Source organism: Motacilla alba, chromosome 6 (assembly GCF_015832195.1).
Source record: "Motacilla alba alba isolate MOTALB_02 chromosome 6, Motacilla_alba_V1.0_pri, whole genome shotgun sequence".
Taxonomy (NCBI): Eukaryota; Metazoa; Chordata; class Aves; order Passeriformes; family Motacillidae; genus Motacilla; species Motacilla alba.
Window position 1 is genome coordinate 20335408 of NC_052021.1, and position 20877 is coordinate 20356284.

General features: G+C 35.2%; 1 protein-coding gene across 5 annotated transcripts in view; it reads right to left on the minus strand.

Moving 5' to 3' along the window:
• Positions 1 to 20877, minus strand: part of EXOC6 (exocyst complex component 6) — an 87943-nt gene that overhangs the window by 43153 nt on the left and 23913 nt on the right. For all 5 annotated transcript variants that reach the window (XM_038139966.1, XM_038139964.1, XM_038139963.1 and 2 more), the window contains exons 6-17: positions 14333 to 14537; positions 13104 to 13259; positions 12369 to 12437; positions 9214 to 9297; positions 9074 to 9120; positions 8563 to 8683; positions 6611 to 6682; positions 5926 to 6023; positions 4711 to 4816; positions 2745 to 2854; positions 1590 to 1701; positions 656 to 790 (exon numbers count right to left, since the gene is read on the minus strand). In XM_038139966.1, coding sequence (XP_037995894.1) covers positions 656 to 790; positions 1590 to 1701; positions 2745 to 2854; positions 4711 to 4816; positions 5926 to 6023; positions 6611 to 6682; positions 8563 to 8683; positions 9074 to 9120; positions 9214 to 9297; positions 12369 to 12437; positions 13104 to 13259; positions 14333 to 14537 — 1315 coding nt within the window. The remainder of the gene's footprint in view (positions 1 to 655; positions 791 to 1589; positions 1702 to 2744; positions 2855 to 4710; positions 4817 to 5925; positions 6024 to 6610; positions 6683 to 8562; positions 8684 to 9073; positions 9121 to 9213; positions 9298 to 12368; positions 12438 to 13103; positions 13260 to 14332; positions 14538 to 20877) is intronic.

Sequence of the window (20877 nt, forward strand, 5' to 3'; positions counted from 1 at the left end):
GAACTCGCTCAATTGGATTCATTCTCTTTATCCCATAAATACAAGAAATCACTCTCCTTTGTTTCAGTGTGCATGGAGAAAATGCCAAATACCTAGTTCAGGTTGCAGCTGCTGTAGAATCCCTGATGTCTTTTACTTTTGTTTTGTGGTTTAAATTCCAAAAATATCCTACAATAATTTTAGTTCGAGCACTGGTTGCTAATACTTGTTTTATACTAATACTGACACCCTTTGAAAATACATCACAGAACAATTCTATTGTAGAATAAAAAATAAGATAGAAACATTTTAGATTGAGGTAGCTGTTTTGCTTGGTTCCATTCAGAAAAAGGGAGAAGTTACACAAACTGGAGCTTAATCTAGTAGAAGCTTCTGGTGAAGTTAAACTTTGACTGCCATTTCACAACTTAATAAAAAATACAATTGAAAGATAATATTGAGGTTTCTCACATACTGACATATTCCAGATACTACTAATAGCATAAAAATCCACTGTTTACCTACTCAGTGTTCAACTGAATGCTTAAGAGTTCAGAATTATTTTAGAGACAAAGATAAAAAGACAAGCAGCTTTGCTCTCACCCTTCTTGTTTTAAAATGCTTCATTTACATAACTTTTCAGACATAGTCATATAGTGGATGAGATATACCATACCTTAAATGTAGAAAGTCCATAAAGTCTTGCAGTGTGAACAGTCAATTGTGAAATATTTGTAATGTTAGATATAAAATCCTCAAGGTATTTACAGGCTTGCTCCAAGTGTGTTGTGTTTATGATGATTTGAACAAGCTACAAGAGACAAAAAATTCTTGTAAAAATCTTTTTCCATCACCTATTGTCATTTAATTTTGTAGATGGTTACTTGTTTCAGGAACAATGCTACGAGAAATTCATTTCAGTATTTCAGGTTACCACCTACTTCCTCTTAGTTTTCAAGTTTACTTTTAAATACCACTAAGGAGTAATAATGTAGCTTAAATACAAATTCTGCCATTTCAAAAGCAAAGATTTCAGACACCTACCCAGTGAAATAAATCCAACTGATAGTTTAGAATTAAAAAAGGGAAAATAAAGGAAAATATATTGCTGAAATAAAATCACTAATTTGTGCCATTTGATTTTTTTAAAATTTACTGATCTTAAAAAGTCACAACACTGTCTGCAGAATGATGCATTCAAGTATATCCCATATCCGTTTCACTCTATTTTTTATAGAAAGAAACTCAACATTAGTGGTACTAACTGCTAGACAAAACACACAAATTATGCTTTGCATGTAAACAAAAGTGTAAATGTCTTTGACTTATTTCCAGCACTCTCTGTTTATCCTAAAAACCACAAAACTCTTTCACTGACATGTCCCTCTCCAAGGGCATCCCTGGTCCCAGCTAGACCCAACACTGTATTGTTCTTATGTATGTAGCAGATATTGATGCTTTTTATACTTATTTTCATTTTTAACTGTTAAACAAACACTTGATTTTCTCATACTTTGGTGTCAATATTTGTGCATCTACATTTACAAAAAATAGTTTTAGCATGGATTATTTTAAAACCCATAGTTTTGAATATGTCTTTCAAAACTTACCTCTGTTAAACCTATATGAGGTTTTTTAATTAGGTTCTGTAAACAACTACTTAGAGTTCTTGTGAGCAGCAAATTTGTAGATTTTCTGAGCATATCATCTATTTCTGTTGAACTGAAAAAAAAGGAAGTTAATATTAATAATTATGCTGCATGCAGCAATACTTTGACAGCAATACTTAATAATTTTAATTTCTTCCCTATCAAGGGAACTTTCGATGCTAAGAATTCTCTACGTGCATTTAAATTTTGGTTGCTCCAAGTTTTCTGTGTCCTAGCAGATAGAACACCTCTTTCACCTACCAAATTATCCATTCACTGCATTTCAACACTGAAGCAAAATCTGTTTTTTTTAGGTTTTGGACATGTTTATTGACACAGATGTTAGTAAAGAGTAATTTGTGGGTTTTAATGAGTTACTAAGGAGGTCAACATGTGCTCATTAGTACGTGTAAATTATAAACAGAATCAATTAAGAATGTGTGAAAGGGAGTAATTTACATCTTTAACAGTGCAGAAGTGGGTGACAAGGCCACAAATACCTTCCAGATTTCAGATCTCTGAATTCTATTTTATACAATTAAAACTAAGCTTTTGAAAGCCAGAAGAGGAAAGGAAATGGGTGAATTGTGATGTTTTCCAACAGAAAAAGGTGGGATAGGAGAGGGAATGAACACGCACACAGCACATTTTGTTGCAGGAGAAATCATTGCTAAGGAAACTCAAAGCACTGAGTAGGGAAACACTAGGAAGTAATCAGGGATGCTAAACAATTACTACTGAAATGGTCAGTATCAAAGTATTCTTTTCAATCTTTATATGCTTTGTTAAATAAATAAATTCTCTAGATTATTCAAACTGCTCAATACTGTTTAAAGAACCCCAGCAGCATTATAAATTACGTACCACACCAAGCTACACTCACCAGTGCACATACTGTAGAGTATATACATAGCCACATATGGATAAATACATGCTACAGCAGTGGGAATCATGGATTAAATATATATGAAGAATTACATATGTAAATTATGAAACAAACACAGCAAGCAAGTACACAATAAGGTGTGTTTTCATTTTAGCATGTATATTTTTAGGTCTGAAAACCTGAAAGTGACAAGCTACTTTACAGCCACATTCCTGACAGTTCAGGCTTACCTGCGGTGAAGTGACTCAGAAAACTTAAGGCTTGCATAAATAAATTCCTTCACCTGCATATAAATTTGAGGCACTGACTGAGACATTGGAAGCTTCTTTGGAAAGGATTGCTGAGGAAATAAGAGATCATACTGATTCCAACAAGAACTTCGTACTAAACACAACAACTAGAAAGCCACTTAACATTATCAACATTTTAATCTATCTTAATCTTTTCTGATTTCCATCAAATACAAAGCTGCATGTGTTGAGCTGACTTCTACATCTGTTTAAATAGCTTATAAGCAGAAGAGAATTTTATCACTTCTTTAAATTACAATAAAGTTTGGAGATTTTATGTAATTCAAGATGCCCCCACAGAAAGCAATTTACAAACATATATTAAAAAACAGGTCTCAAACTGTTTTTAATCTGAATGAATAATATAGATGTAAGTGGGATAAGAGGTTCAAAAATACAAACTTTTCTTTCCCAAGCAAAACAGTGCAAAAAAAAAAAAGTTTGAGAAGTTCTACACTTCTGGGATTCTCAAAGTACCTTGAGAATGCTTAGACTATTTTTTAAGGTTCACAAAACCAAGGCAGTTTGAATTATTTTCAGGAATTTGGATTAACATGTGGCAAATAGTAGTAAGTTTATAATAATGAAATCATGCTTCTTACTTCAATTTTAAAGCTGATACTGTATTTGGGAGAACAAAAGTGAATAAATTCAATTAAATCTACACAGACTAGATAGGTATTTCTGTACTGAACACATAATTTTTGCCATTTACAAAAAAATTATTTTTCTGTTTATGACTAATGCATGAGAAAAATAATCAACAACTGGTATTGTCTATGAATAAATCAATTTCTTTTTAGGAAAAAAGTGTCCATCAACAACAGCCAAAGATTTGTATTAATCATACATACATGTATAGCAGATAAAACGATTTAGTAGAAAATAAACACTTCTGCAGTTTATTAGCAAAATATCCCATGCTAAATAGTATCCAGAGTATAGTATACTTCCAATACTGTAAGGGATTTCCATTCTATTTAACTTATTTTAGTACTATAATGGCTAAGTAATTTAATTTGATGGAGGAATGCTCCAAGAAAGCACTCTGGAATCTCATTCAAAAATCAGCATGAAAACCTCCTTTAATTTTTCATCTTCATTGCAACACTGTATTAATGACATGCAGCTGTTACAATTGCTGGCAAATCCCTGCTGAACCACAGAATTAAAATAGCTTTTCACTTTTGCAGGCATCTGTAGCAATGGTTCTTGTATAAAACAGCTTCCCCCTACAGCAGTTACTCCCACTGTGATGTGGCTCTTAGACTTAGTGCCCCTCTACAGACTCCACCACGAGCCTCTTATTTCTTCACTGGTATTTCTAAAATCATACCTGAATAGCAGAACAGGTTAATCACCTTTCTGTGAACAGAATCTGTAGTGAAAGAATGGCTGAGGCTACAAAAGGACATCCTACTGCACTGCTATTACAGCAGAATTATTCACAGTCCCTTCATGTTTATTTTGCTCCACACGCTCAAACACAAATATTTAAATTTAAAAGTGAAATACAGAAATCCTTGTCTCTAACCAATCTATATTTTACATGTATTTTTGCAATACAACAGCATATACTGAGTAATTAAACACGAGTTGCAAAAAAATTTCACTAAAGACAGATTGCATTATAATTACATAAGGACTTTATCAATTAAACTATATTATTAATTTGTTTACAAAACAACGGGTTTCATTACTCACTCAAACATCTGAGCAAATGACTCAACCTTTCATTTTTATATTTACTTATGACGAGATAATTACACACAGAGAAGGTGATTAAGCCTCTTAATCGACCTAGCTTTTCAAATTTTAATTGTTTTTTAATTATAGAAATCATTACTGTCCCTAGCGTCTTCAACTGGATTTCCACAAACTTTAATAACATAAAAGTTTCCCTTACCTTATCAAGTTCTGGATCTTGAAAAGGAAATTTGCTTATAACAATTCTGTATTCCTCTTCATTTGCTACAGGGATAGGGCTGTAGTTGTCTGCTTCAAAAATATCCCTGGTGAATAAGTGAAGTGAAAAAAATTTGGACATGTAACTTATAGTATTTTCTGGGGTTAAAATGTGTAAATAAATACAAATATAAATATAAATATAAACACCACACTTAGGTCTGCATCTTCAAAAAGTTTTAAAAACTTTACACATCCCATGTATTTTTGATTGCTTTGGAAATACTTCATATATCTCAACTTTTTACGGTATGTCTAATCAAAGAGGAAAAAATACCCAGAAGTGTTTTCATATGTGCATAATACAGCAAAGGAACCTTAGAGCAACTAATCCACTCCAGAATAAACCACAATATACCTACTGATTAAGGAAACCTGCACTTTTCCTACACTAAAGCTGATATTCAGAGTGTCTCACTTTGGCACCAGAGCTACATACGGTCACTGGAGATGACTGAGAGAACTTCAAGCAGGATATGGCCATGGCATTGTTTGGGCACCCTCTGCACTTCTGTACTAGCCAAATGTCTCTAACAGGAGCACAGGGAACTGGAGAACCTTAAGTGATCAATTTAATATTAAGGCTTTCTGTAATAAAACATTTTATAGCAAACAATTTCTGCACGTTGAAACATCACACCCTATCTGCAAGTAGGCTTTGGAGTCCAGTCTCAGGATGATGTATTCCTGGGTTTAGATTTTTTTCAATCAAATGATCCCAAGGAACTGGTGGAAAATGTCCTTTATTAAAAAAACATGAAGACATAGTGGCAATGTCAGTAGTTTGTCAGGCAGATATGCATATCAGTCAACAGTAGATATTAAGACAACCTAAATTAGGAAACTAAAGCCCTACTGCAATAACCTGGAATTATCAGATTCCTGAAGAAGAGAAACAGATGTCCCTCTCCTGCTTGTTTCTCTGATAATGTCCCTTTGGAGACCTTCCCTCTTTCCATTTACTATAGAAGCAGTACTTGATGTCTCTTCTTCTAATTAGTAGTCACATGTGAGGAATATCTTTGTCCTAACCAACCTGAAATTCATACACAACCCTTGAGTTCACAAATTCTTTCTGAATTACATCATTAAAACTTGAGCTCAGACAAAAACAATAGATGCAATACAAAAGGTACAACTATTTTGATATACTAACCTGAACAATCCAGACCACTTTTTAAGAAGTGTTTCATTGTACTGGTCTCTAATTTCAAATAAAAGATCAAACAGTCGGTTCACAGGAAAACCATAGCCCTAAAGGATGAAAATGAAGAGGGGATAGTTCAAGAACCAATACACTCAATTCCTATCACAACACCTCAGAAGTCTGAGGTAATTCAATCTTATCACCTCTATAACACAAATTATAGTACTTTTAGCACACTACTAACATGTTGATTTGTTAAAATTTTACCAAAGTATTTATCCATGAATTGGAAAGTTTGTCCTATTTCTCCTTGTTTGTTAAAAATTGCAAGAATACTTTCCAATGGTGTTCACTTAGTCTTTCAGCTAAAGAGTTAATGACAACTGGAATGCTATTCTTTTTTATGATGAGAAGTAAAGCATTTTTAAAAGACAAGAGCATACACAAATTACAAAACTAGCACTAGTTTTGCACAGATATGAAGAACTGATGCTTGCTGGATAGCCCAGAACACATATGCTCAGTTCATAATACTGAAAATGAGGACCTAAGGCAAGAAATACATTTTTTAATATTTCTGTGCAATTTTGGGTTTGATTTGTATATATGAGTCATGAAAACACAAACATTGCACTCACCTAAAGTTAAAATCTGACTACAATCGTTTCAGGTAAATTAATAATACAGTATGTACCTGCAAAGTATCAGCAAATACTACAATGAGATTCTTCAGTTCCAGAACAAGGTCAGGATCACTGCAATATGACTGAAAGTGAGAAATTCTGGTTTTATTAAAAGGATTTAAAATATGGGACATACATTTTCAAAGATTAGTATCACAGGTGAAACTCTCCAGCCTTAGTGAAAAACAATTTAGACTTGCTTGTCTTTACTTAGTCCAGCTACATAAAAGTATTTGTTAAATTTATATATAACTATCAATGGTGTAAAAGTCCAGAAAAAGTCAACTAAAATGTGAGGTTCATTAAGTACCAGCATGGTGTACTGAGACTGAAAATCAACAAATTACATTTATTTTAGTGGAACATAAGCACATTTGGTGGAATCAGTATCAGAGGACATTCTTCTGACCACCAAGCTTGGGTCTAACTAATACTGTGCCACCTCAGACAGTTTTTTTCCAGCTGTAGGGGTAAAACTTAATAAAATATTTTCTAAACAATTTCAAATTTAAATTGGATGATAAAAGGTTAAGACATTAAGTTATTTACTAGAAGACTGAAACTGAAATTTGATTTTCAGAGGAGTAGAGTCATACAACTAAGGCTTTCACCTCAGCTTCACTATTTGAAATACCAGATAAAGTAAAAAAAAATATTAAAATATCTTAAAGCTGCATGAGAATACAGTATTAGTTGAAGACAATATACACCCGTTTCATCTTCCTGAAGCTTTGCTCTCAGCATACTTTATTAAAAGGGAGGGTATGGTTTATTTATCTAAACATTAGTCTTCAGTAGGATGATATTAGAGAGATTCTGATTGAATTGGGTTCGATGGGAGTTATGCATACAGAGGATAAGTAGTGACCAAGAGCACAACAAGACTTTGAAGAGCTCTTTAGAGGTTACAATACTTTCAAACTTTCAATTATCATATTCTTATATAGGTGTATAAATCCACATGGAGACAATTAACTAGCAAAGTATTTAGCTTCAAAAAATGCTGGATGAATACATCTCAATAATCCTCTCAAAAGAAGTTAAAAAAGTATGAGAACATCTCATGTACTACTGCTAATAAAGGTCCTATGATAACTGTGGTTGCAATCTCAACTTTTCCCCCATTTTTCCCCAGTATATATGAAATCTAAAATACTTCTTGAATTAAAGATCAATTTTAATAAAAATAAGAAACAACACTGCATAAAGGAAAAGCTGCTAGCAAACATTCAAAGGGAAAGATAAAGTTCTTGTATTTTTTCTGACAGTAGAAGTTACACCAATAGTAAACTCTGAGGCAATTTATTATTGGTCAGTCTGAGAGAACAATGTGTATTCCATTGGTTTTTCACAGAGAAATAAGAAATAGCATCCAGCATCATTGCAAACAAGGCAGGATTATAACTTTAGGAGACACACTTCAATGCACTGAAATACCCAAGTGATACAGAATTTTTCTAACACCTTTACTTCAACATAAACATAACACGACTATAGCACTGAAGAGAGAGCTGCAAGGGTTTTGCTGGTGGAGTTTATTTTGGAAACACAGCATTTGGAATGATAATTAGGAACTATTTCCTGGTGGTGCTTTCAGTGCTGAACTATTCAATCTGATCTAATGAAGAGGTCAGTTGAGACTAATGAGGAAGGATTGCAATAATAACAGCAGATTAACTCTGCATATTCTAAACTGCTGGACTAAGAGAAGGTTTGGAATACCCAGTGAGTTGTAAATCAGTGGAGGATTATGCAAATAGCCCATGGCTGCGGATCACAGCCTGATACTGTTGGGAAAAACAAAAGCTTGGCAGGCTCCCTCCCAAATCTGAGCAATTTTTAATCACAAGAAAAAGAAAACATGAGGTGTAATTTTTCACTTTGTTGCTATCCCAGCTTTAAATACACAGAGCTCTGAAGTAAGAGGATTTAAACTGCAATACTGATAACACTTCTCACTCACTGAATGTGTTCTAAGAACAGCAATGATCTTGGAAAGGGCCATGTTCCAGAGTTCATCAGTGTATGTCCTGGTTACCAATCCTTGGGTTACATGTAAAATGTGGTCTTCTACTACGAAGAAACTAGAACAAAATAATACTTAAATTATTAAGTTGTTTCTAATATTAGAGCAAATGCTACCCTTCACACCCAAGCACAGCCAAAACCCTCCCCACTGGAGCAGCGACACTTTGGTAGGTTTGGTGTTGTGCTTCATCCAGAATGAAGTAAAAATGTGAAAAGTTTGTTTCATGCCATCTGGAGTCCAGGCTGCTGGAGGGCCCTTGTAGGGCACTGTGCTGGTGCTGGTGCTAGGATCTGGATGCTCTTTCCTGCTCAGATCCTGCAATAACCACCCACACGATTTGTGCAGAAACTGAACCTTGCAGAAGAAAGTTCTTGGACAATAGGAAAACACAGGTTGAATTAAGAATCAACAAAGTAAAACTGAAATGTTCCTTTAGAAAACTTACCCTACAATTTGACTGAAGTATCTTCTATAGCCTTCTACTGTTTCATGCTTTCAATGAAAAAGAAAACAAGTTCAGGAACAAAAATACCACTAGGCATTAGCTTCAACTCAAGTCAATGTAAAACTGAAAGTATTGATTACCATGCTTGACTGTGGTTGCAGAACTAATCTTGCTTGTTTCCTCCTCTGTTTTCTGTAGTAATTTTCAAATATTTCTCCATCACCCTAAAAAAAGACATAAGTAGTCAAAAAAAATAATATTGTCTCTGTGTGAAAAAGGCCCTTCTTAATTTAAATGTAGAATTCTCTTAAACTAAGCACATATTTTGCATTTGTTCCACATGTAAACCTCCAGCTGACACCAGCAAAGTTTCACATGCATGAAATAAGCAGAAATTACCTTTTTCTGCAGAGAAGCTTACAGCCTGTACCGTAAATAGAAATTTTGCTCAGATGCCTACATTTTGCCAAGCAACACTATGCATTTTAAACAGTATGTCCATTTTTAAACTACAACTTTCAGAGTATATTAATATTCATAGACAAGGCACATTGCCTATTACTGTAGAATTGAAACTCATTGACTCCTAAAACATTTCTCTAGGTTATTTAAGAAAGTAACTGCATTATAAAGTTGATACAAAAATACTTCTGTGAATACATGACACATCTGAACACTTGGCTGCAACAGTTTTGCCTGAGGAAAGACACACATGAGATTTATTGAATATTTGCTTATTCTCTTTGGATTTATAATGAGTGTGGATGTAGATTTTTTTTTCCTATCACAATCCTCAAAAATACAGTACCTTCTGTGCCTAAAGATTATATTATGAGGAATTCAAGTGACATCCTACTCATCTCATTAAGATGACCATTCAGTAGAAACCATCTGTCCATCTGAAATCAGTGCTACATTGACTCATCTATCTACCAAACCACATGCAACTTGTATGCAAGCAGAATAAAGCAGCTTAGCATTTTTAAGGTTTGTTTTTGCTTTATGAGCCTATTATTAGGCCACTGCTATTTAGAATTCCATTACTTTGGTCTTCCAAAAAGTCTCCAGATCAAATTGCTACAGACATTGTATCCTACTAATCCATAATTACTTACCTATTATATCAATTTATAAGATGTTAATTTATAAGATATAAATTTAGTTAATAATGAATATTTAGTAATATTTAGACATAATGCTAACCTAAGAAAGCCTAAAAGAGACACTTTGCTCAGAAACAAAAAAAATCCACTTGAAACCAAGATGCTATTAACATAAATCAAGAAACCATTAACAATTCTGGAACAACAACTGTTTGAACCAGATGTGCTGAAGCAATCAGTAGAATACACCAACAACCCTCATGGTTCACTCACTGAATCAGCAAAGCCTAGGCAAGATAAAATGTAAAAAAGCAATGCATTTGTTTTGCCTAGCTTCCAAAATTACATGTTAACATTAATTACTGATTACAGTTTCTATCAAGAGAAACAATAAATCAGTAAATGTTTTGTTATAAATTTTAGGAATATTGCTAATATATCAAATCCTATTTCACACCACTTGTTTTACACTGATATAGGGTTTTATGAAAAGGTAACTTTACATGCAAAAGGGACAAGGGACTATTCACCAGAATTTATATACACAGCATCTCACATTGATACAAAGGTTAAAAAAAGATCTTTATACATATTTCTCTTAAGTTTTCAGTCTAAAGAATGGTTACTGGTCCATAAATACAGTCTATGCTTGGTATGTATGTATCTTGCTATCACTTGTGTTGGAATCACAAGCTGTGTAATATTCTGAGGTATTAAAAATCGTGCTTTCTTCTTCAATATGAAGAAGCAGAGTAGAAAATTTCTGTCCTGCGTGAAATTAGAATATTTTCTATAATTTTGTAGCAGAGATAGAATTCATTAAGAACATAACACTTGCTGCAAGATCCTTATTATAGAAATGAAAAGCCATCTGGTATCAACTCCCCTTCTTTGCCATCATCAAGTTCTCTAAACTCAACACAAGGTAAATGGGAAGGACTCCCAAAAGTTGCTAATACATTACTCTTGATAATGTTATCATGGCTTATTAAGGAAATTATGCTGGCAGGAAATACAGAAGTCTACATCAACAATCCTTTTTGATATCAGAGAGCACTCCAAGTTGTTTTCTGTCTCCAGTAAATCTGGAATCTAGAAAACTTTCAGAGTAAACCCAAAAAGCATATCTTTGGGTCAAGGGTGATTGGAACTTCAGGATCCTTGTCAAAGTGAAAAATACAATTATGTATTACTTTTAAATGTCATCTGTCAATTTTACTTCCTTTTCCTTTATTATACTAAAGAAAGAAGTAGCAGCTGTTGTCAACTGGGATGCTTGGTTTTACACATTCTTTTTAATGTGTTATTTCTGTTCTCTGTTAAAAAAATACTGTTCTCCGTTAAAAGAAACAGTCCACTCTTTCAATACTTCTGGCAGCCTGTCTTTCTGTCCCTCCCAACTTTTCAGTGAGAAGAACAATTAATGATGGTTTTGTCAGCATTTTTTCTTAATTTAAAGAAAAAAAAGTTACAGTGAAATTACATTTTAAACAGTATTTCAATATCCAAGTTTTCAAGTAACACAGCTGCAAGTATTCCATAAAAAGAAGACAACCCAGCCTGAAATCAGCACCAGCTTGAAGGCAGGTGCAGCTGAGACTGTAGGATCAGCAATACTTACAAGTACATCACCTACCAATGTGTGTCATTGGTACTTGAATTCTATAAGTAATCTGACTTCAAAAGTAAATGAGACACAGGAAAGATAAAAAAAACTAACAAATAATCTGGTACCATGCTTCCCAAAAAAAGTTTTCTTCCTTGTAAGCTTGTGCACTGAATCTCTTTTACAGAAGCTAAAATAGGCTATTGTGTCTCTGCCATTGAATCCAATCTAATCTGCCTCTAATCATCCAAATATTTGGCTAACATGGAACACTGTAAAACTGTGAAAGTGTAACTGTAAAAAGTGTAGATACCAGTATTAAGGCAAACATGCATATTTTACATACATACTTAAAAACATCCAGGTAATAAATGAGTTCTGCAGCGTCCTTTATTATGCATACAAAAGAACACATGAGCTCATGCCCTGAGTACCCCACACCCACCTCAGCTGGTTCATCCAGAACTACTAACACAAGAAGCAATACATTTGCCTGTTTGGGAACTATTAAGAGTATGAACAATGTGAAAATGAATATATAACTCCAAAAATTTAAATCTCTTTTTAAGGTGACTTTAACACATACCAAAACAGAGTAGATGTGCAAACACCTATAGACTGGAGAAAAGTCTACAAGATCTTGGGCAGTTAAAACCTGAAGGAGGAAAGGAAAAAGAAGAGTATATAAAACATATAAGCATATAATCTGCAAAATGGGATATATTACCAACAGAACTTGTCTACATAATAAGGACTCAAAAATGGATGGCATCTATTGGAAAACAAGAAAACAATTGCTCCAATCTCTTCTCCTTTTGCATTACAGTCATAAACTTTACTTGTGTTATAATACAACAGTCCTTTCTCTGTGTTTCCAGAGCATCAGATTTAAAGGTCTAAATACTCACTGTTTTATTCAATTTAGGAATACTGAGTATTTGACAGATGAAAGAGTTCTTACCTAAGCTGAAGTCATCAACACCAAAATGCAGGATTTAGCAACACCAGAATATTCTAGTGGGCCACATAACACTAAAAGTGGCCAGGTAATATATGATGTAAGCTGCAACTGAATTTCAGAATAACTGAAACTCCTGTGCAACTGAATGTCCTCAAACATTATGCATTAATACAACTAATATTTTAGCACTAATTTTTCACCCTAAAATGCTGATCTGAAATGGTACACCTTGAAGGTGTTCTGTGTATTTTTCTGACTAATGCTAAGCATCTAAAGAAAGTGTACAAAGACAGTGAGTTTTGTTCAATAAACCTACAAAATTCACTTTAAATAAGATGAACTGATTTAGTACAAAGTTACCTCCTCGTCATGTTCATCCTCATCTTCAAATGTTCGCTTCAATGTGATTTCGTTCTTGGATTCCAAAATCCTGTTTCTACCTAAATGCATATTCCGTCCATAGTTTACATTATTCTGTTTCTGAAGAGCAGTACTAAAGGTTTTCTGCTGCTGTGCCTGTTTTAAAAGTAGAATCAATTAGGAGACACGCAATTCAAATTTCATCACTGATGAGTATATGCTAGGACATGAAAAACAGGTGGTGCAATTGAATACACATCAGTATAACTGCAAGGTGCATGCACACCCTCAGCCTACACCAGTGATTTTGCCTTTAATCAGCTAGGGATGATAAATTAATTCAACAGTGAATCCTGCATAACTTTTCCCTAATCCCCAGAACGACATTTTAACAGCAGAAATTTTTTTTTTAATCAATCTGCAATTTTCCTGATCATAAATTGCAGAGAATCAATATTTAAATGAAAAACAGGTATCTGTGTTCCCAGATACTTTTCTGCTGTCTCCAGTTAAGTCTAAGTGAGCAGTCAGCTACAGAAGTCAAAGGCACTATATTGCCCTTACTATTGAAGGCAGCATAGCATAACCTTGCAATTGAGTTTCATTTATAATAATCAATGCTGCATTTTACAAGAACCTTAGATGACAAAACGGCAACCCAACCTGAATTCTGTCAACAAGAAGTCAAATGAAAACCTTATTTGCTCTCTGAATAAATTTTAAAAGCATTAACTGCTTTAAAGCTTGCCTAGTAGTAGTGCTCTCAAGTGGCAGACTATTTTGTGATGCAGCAAGGCTCCCAGCTGTCTCAGTCTCCTTCTGGCTCTTACCTCAGTCTTCTGTATGAGCAGCACTTTAGAGAGAACTAGGCAGCTATCTCAACGCTTCTTTTGTCTAATTCATCCAAGCCAGCTGCCCAGATAGGCTGCTCTTTGTTTTGGTGCAGTAGCTGCTGAGATACAGACTGTCCAGGAGTTGACTACTCAAAGTACTTCATAATTTCTTGAAACCTGAGATATAAAGCATCAGCCTTTCCTTTCTCAGGGAGGAAACTGCTTCTTGTCTAGGGCACTGATAGAAACCACACAACATGTTTGTATTTCACAGCTCTCCACCTTTACTCAGAGGTCTGTGGGATGACTGTAATCTTTGAGGGGTAATTTGAGACTAATGAAACTGAAATGTTCAGTAAACAACGGGACTGAAGTCATTCTGTTTGGCTGGCTTACCTGTTTCATGGCAGTCTCCCCAATCCTGTCAGAATGCTTTCGAATACTCTCTAAGAAATCCTTCAGATCTGACATGGATATTTCTTTTATTTCTTCACGCAGTTTTGGAAGATTTTCCATCATTATCTGGCAAAAGCGGTATTGGCTAACTCTAGGAAGATAGAGATTTTCCAGCTGCTCCATTGTTTTCAAAGCAGAATAGTATCTACAAAGAGATTAAAATAAAATTATGTAGCTTCTTATAAAAGGTTGGTAAAATAATTTATCAAATATATATATATCAATATCACACATGGAATCAATATTAATTTACTCTATTCTCAGACAATCAAAAGGTCATCCATATAATGCTTTAGTTTGAAAAAAAACAGTGAAGTGCCAGAGTGACTCAGCCAAGTCAAAACTTTAAGTAGGCTCCTATAATGTTAACTGTTCTGATCAATAGTCCCACTACCCTGGACTGTCAGTCTGCATCCTGCAGAATGGAGACACTGAAGCCATAACAATTATCCTCCCTTCTAGATTGAACTGATTAGGGTTTTTTTAAGATTTGCAGGTTTTTTAAAACACAAACTGCCAATCACCCAACACTGCACCAAACAATGAAAAAAAACTTGAAAAAGGTATCTGCAGGTATTTGCTATCTTCAGGTATATGTGAACACATGCACACATCTATACCACCCTCTTTACACCATCCTCAGTCAGAAAAGACATGTGTACACCTATCCTGATCAATGCTTTTTCCAGCAGTACATGATATTTTGCTGTAAACCACAAACCTATTAACTCTTCTGACAAAATACAGTCTATCCCATCCAGAAAACAACTACATTGAATTAACAAAGTACCACTATCAACAAATCTGTGATCTCAACCATATTTTAAAGAGAAGCAAAGGAACCAGTCTAAACATGAGTAGGACAGCAGTCAATTGCAGATGTGACAATAATTTCCCTTTATGTAGTATTCTTACTCAGCCCTGGAGGGAGTGGAGAAATGAATTCAGTTTGTCCAGTTAGAACAGAGTAAGGTAAACCAATGCCTTCTACCTTGGTCTTAAATGGGAAAAGCAGAAACACTCAGATCACATGGAGTTAACTTGCAGCTAGTTCCAACCCTTTCTTTTCACAAATATGGAGTAATATCCTCCACCCATTTTCAGCTTTTATTCCATAATTTTAATTCCTTTTTCTTCTTTAAAGTCTGACATCACCTGTTCTGCAAAATTACCAAATTATTTTGAGGGAAAAAGCTGAATATGAGGAAAACCCCTTCAAATGAGAAAACCTAGAAGTGTCCTTTATGGTTCTTTAGTTTCTAGACATTACTTTGTAAATATAGTAAGTAAACACTTTCAAAAATCATAATTCAAGCTTCTGGTTTCCTTCAGTAGACCAGCAAACAAATGACTAACACTATAACCATGATTTCGTGTTCAATTCTGAAATTAAGACAATGTTTGCAATCGTCTTAATCAAGACATTTCTAAGTTAACAACTCAGCATAGCTGGAGGATGGGAAAAATCTTCTCTTTTATTCCAGAACAGAGCTGCTTTCAGAAGACTGCAAATAAAGAGGTTTCAAGTGTAAATTAGGAGCTTTTGTTTGTTACATGCTTGTTTTATATAAAATATACATAAGGTGACGGAAATGTTGCACATAAGAAAAGGTCTGGGGGGTTTATGTGTGTGGGTTTTGTTTTTCTAAATAGAAAATGGCCACGAGTGCCACATGGTGAGACTTCTGGGGAATAAAACCATAATAGCGTCAAAATCTTATAAAAGGTTTTTATTTAAATTATACAGATCAGCTTATCAGAACACTGTTAGTTCATCTGGAAGGGTTTTTGACTGTTGGCTCTAAGATCAGAATTAACATAATCCATTCTAAATCCATTCTAGAGTCCCTTACTAATTACACATATATGGAGCTCAGGACCTTGCCCTTTTAACATCTGCTCTGATAAAGCACTGAAGTCTTATTAATTTGAAGGTCATCTGCAGGTCAGGATTTAAAGCAAAAAGTTTTGCATATAATTTCACAGAGTGATGTATTTACATGTTTACATTTTAAAACTTTCTATAGATTTAACTCAACACTGAAGGTTTTGACAATATTATTAGTTCCCATCATGTATTACCAATTACATAAGGTGAAGATTGCCCATTTGACTACAAATGAGTTGAAGAAGTATCTTCAAAGTTATTTTTTAATATAAATACAGCATTCTTTTGTCTGTTCTTCTTCGGAGCTGATCTTATGATAATATGCTCCTTGATGCAAAATTTGTAATTTTTTCTAAACTGAAGACACAAGCTTGAAACACCAATATGGGCCATATGATAAGACTGTGCAGAACTGATCCATTTCAACATCAGAATAAGAAAATGGATCTTACTAAAATCTCTAAACTATAAAACTGGAACCTTCTAATACCAGCAAGAACTAGGAAAAAAATCCCAACACAACACAAAAGTAAATTTAAAAACAGCTCACAAAAAAGAAACAATCACCCCCCCCAACCACCCTCAAAGATTAATATTAGTGTTTTGCATCTTCTTATTCTTTGCAAAATGCCCCAGGAACAGAACAGTCAGGTCTGTACAGAATATAAAACATCAACACACAAAACACCCAAAATTAAAAGAAAACTACCATTACTTTAGTGTACATGAAGCATTCCTTTATGCTTTAAATGACAAAGAGAACTTTTACGATTTTTATCAGCAGAGTGTTGTTTGGAGGCAGTAAACAGAAACACCATAACTTACTAACAAAAAGCCCCATCAAGTTAAACTACAGCAGTAAAGAAATTACACAAATCAGGAGCAAGACGAACTCAGATTGAATTTTACTGAGAATACTTTATTTGCACCCAATCTTATTAAGTGAAAAAACACATACTCATATCCCAAAATTTCCTGCTGAAAAAAACTCGAGAGACAAAATCCTCTTTTTATTTTAATTAAGGAAGCGAACCCAGTTTACAAATTAAAAATAGTAGTATTCTCCAATTTTAGCACTTCCCTTAGAGGAAATACTGTATACTCTTGCTTACTACATTTCCACTGAGTAAATACCTAAAATTTTCCTACCAAACACATTTAAGGGAGTTCCTTGGGATTTTTCAATAATGTTACAGAAAAACCATATTCAGAGAGATCCTGAAGGTGACATGTTGAAATTGCAATTGAAATCCTTTTCCCACAAGTATTTATTTTGTTTTTAAATCTAGTTGCCTTGCCAACTTTAAAAGTAAGTTTTAAACTTTCCCAGCATACAAATTTTGTCAGTTGCCCAAATGACCATGAACTGAGAGAGAGGCACTACTAACTGTGAAACCTCTGTAAAGTAAATCAAAGGCTCAGTATTTCTGAAAATCAGATTCAAGAGCTTCTGCGTGGAAAAAAAACAAGATATGTAGAATACCTTTTTTGTCAATAATGATGTGGTACAAAATTTTTTTAGAAAGTGAAATTATCAAACTAATAATGCTTGAGAATGGTGACAAAGAAAGCAGCTGACATTTCAGTATCAAATAACCCCATCATATAAATTTGGGTTTTTTGTAATATTTACTGTGGAAAAAGACTTGCAAAAATACCAGTTCTAACTATTCCAAATTAGACCACAACCACCTGAAGCAGCTTGGACCCGCCTCCCATGAAACATATCAAAATCCAAGCACTAAGGCCATGGTAACAGAGCTGTATGAAATGCGTGATGACCTTATCTCCGACTTCAAATTCAAGCTCGAATTCTATAAGTGCATAGCCCCCACTAGGCGGCTGGAAGAGCAGCAAAGAAATCACTCTTCTCCTTTGTGCTTCCTCAGCTAAGACTTTAAACCCTCTGCAGCTCTTTCCAGCCAACTGTGTCTGTTTAGAGCAGATTCTGCAGTTACTTCCTCTCACTACTACAGTTCTTGTCAACTTCTGTTATCCATGGCTCAGGAAACAGATAAATAGGATGCAGAGCCTTTCACCTCTAGGTCATCAGTTCAAATGTTACCCATGCTGGTAAAGGACCAAAAGTTGCTATCAACAGATGGTTTTTTGGACTTCTCTGTAAACCTCCATTTCACCTGCAAAAACCAGCACATATTCCAAATCCAAAATCCCACATTACCTTAAAAGAGGTCTGCCATGAAAAAAGGAAACGGAATTCCAATCTTTTTCCTGTAACAAGTAACCTGCAAACATATATAATATCCATACTTTTGTTTTCCCTTCCTTTAAGCATTAGAATTGAGAATTTTATTCATGGTGCAAGACTGTAAGACAACAGAATAATGAAAATATGTTCCAAAAGGCCATAAGCAGAGAAAGTCAAGATTTTTTTAATTAAAAAAGAGCAGTGAAAGCTTTGCTGCATTAACAAATCTCAATGAAGGTTTATGAGAAATTATCTTTGCCTAAAATAAACAGTCTTCATTGCTTTGTAATGTCTTGGATTGTGACTCCTACTCTGACTCCTCCATGAAAAAGCTCTTCACAGCAAAACTTAGGAAGATCAATTTTGAAATCCCTTTTATGTGCACACATCAGCTGTCAAGTCTTTGCACTGACACTATGATGTTCTTGCTGTTGCTCAATCTTTTAGTAGTGATAAAAGCCAGAATACATGCACTCTGCTGAGCCACAAGGAAATTACCAGTTGAATTACCTGCAAGTTCCACGGAATAGCCACCTGTAGTCTGTATTATAGGGAATTGGAAAGTCATGGGCAAAATAGTAACTGTAGCATAGCTAATGAAAGAGTTACCTGAGCTGCAGCAGTAGCCTGCAGCAGAGTCTAAGCCTTCTGCTTAGATGGTACATCAAAGCTATGGCATCTCCCCTCTCCTTTAGATCTCTCTATGGTATGACAATAACATGTCCAAACCCCTCAATTCAGGAGTCCTTTGACTTTTAAGACTTCCTGTCTGGCAACAACTTCCACGGGAAAATTACCAGTCAAATTATTATTGACTTATCTTCAAGTCTTTAAGACTTGAAGAGTACTGATGGCTTCTCGGAAAGCCCATCAAACATCAGTGGACTCTACAAAAGCACTAGCAAATACAGAGTCAAAATGCTAAAAACCATCAGCAATTTTATCTCACCTAAATGATCTTTACACGATGACATTAGGAGCTACAACTTGCCCTGCAATTCTAAAACGAGGATGCTGCTTGCCTTGCCTGACAGAGCAAGGGTAGAGCAGAATGCAGGCACTGAACCCAATGTTTTCAACATTTTCAGGACACTAAATGTAGCATTGTCCACAGAAGACCTTGCAGAGGGAAGCGGTGTAATTCAGACAGCACACTCTTCAGTCTGATCTCTGACTGGAGTAGCAAGGGGACTGTTTACATCTTTCTGCAGAGCTGCTCCAGGAACACTGCAACAACCTGCTTCTGCTGCTACTACTATGTGCCAGCTACTCGAAGCAGATGCTGAAGCAGTGTCCTGTTCAGAGGTAACACTGTCTAGCAGTCAAACTGATGAGATCTACCACACTGCTTCACATATAGAAAGTTTTAATTGTAATAAGAGACACCATAGTGCCATAGCTGTAAGGTCATTCTTAAAGCTTTTTATTTCTGCAGACCTCCTGGAGAGCAAACATGCACAGGTATCATATAACACATATATCACTGTCAAAGATGCATCAGATCTGCTGCAATGTCCATAGATCTGATGCGTACAGTTAATCTGAAGCATTTCGACATGTCTGCACACAGACTTTGGAGCTGATTGCTCCCACAATGGCTGCTGCTGAGGGTTTTCAGATGTCCAACAGTATGGTAGGAGGTGTAGGCTACTCAGAAACCGAAATCCAGACAATCAGTCCAAAAGTAAATCTGTATTACATAGCAGCCCTGCAAACAACTGACCGTGCACAGCTAGTTCCAAATGGAAACAGCCCTGTCCAGACAGACTTGTCAGCAGGAGCTCCCTGCAGTGGTGCCAAGTGCACAAAGAGGCACCGCCAGCAACCAGGAGCCCAGAAAGGGTAGGCACAGAGCATCGGGGTGAGTGAGGCGCTGTGAAAAGCAGGCAGGGATCACGGTGGCAGTGATGAGATGGAAATCATGAAGAAGAAAACAGCAGCAGTGGTATTGCTGGGGTGGTGTGTGAGGTGCAGGCAGAGCCCCAGTGGGACAGGATGAAGCTAAAGCAGGGGGCAGGGGCAGCCAAGCTGCCATGGAGGGAGGGAGAACTGGGGATGCTGGGACTACAGCAGCAGTGAGTGACTCCCTGAGAAAATGAAAAGTGGGCACATGATAGGAAGGAGCAGCTGGTCATGCACCGGTTATAAACTATTATCCTAGAAATTAATTTTTAAATATAGTTTTAATGCTTTTTAACAAGTCAATTTGTCACAGAGGGAAAAACCCCAAACAACACATTATCTTCACTTCATTCCCATAGTCCCATTTACACAAAAAGCATAGAGAAACCAGATAGGTCAAAAGAAAGGTATAAGGAGTAAAATGTCCTTTCTTCTGGTATTATGTGTTTAATTTAAATATATCATGATATATTAATCAGATATTAA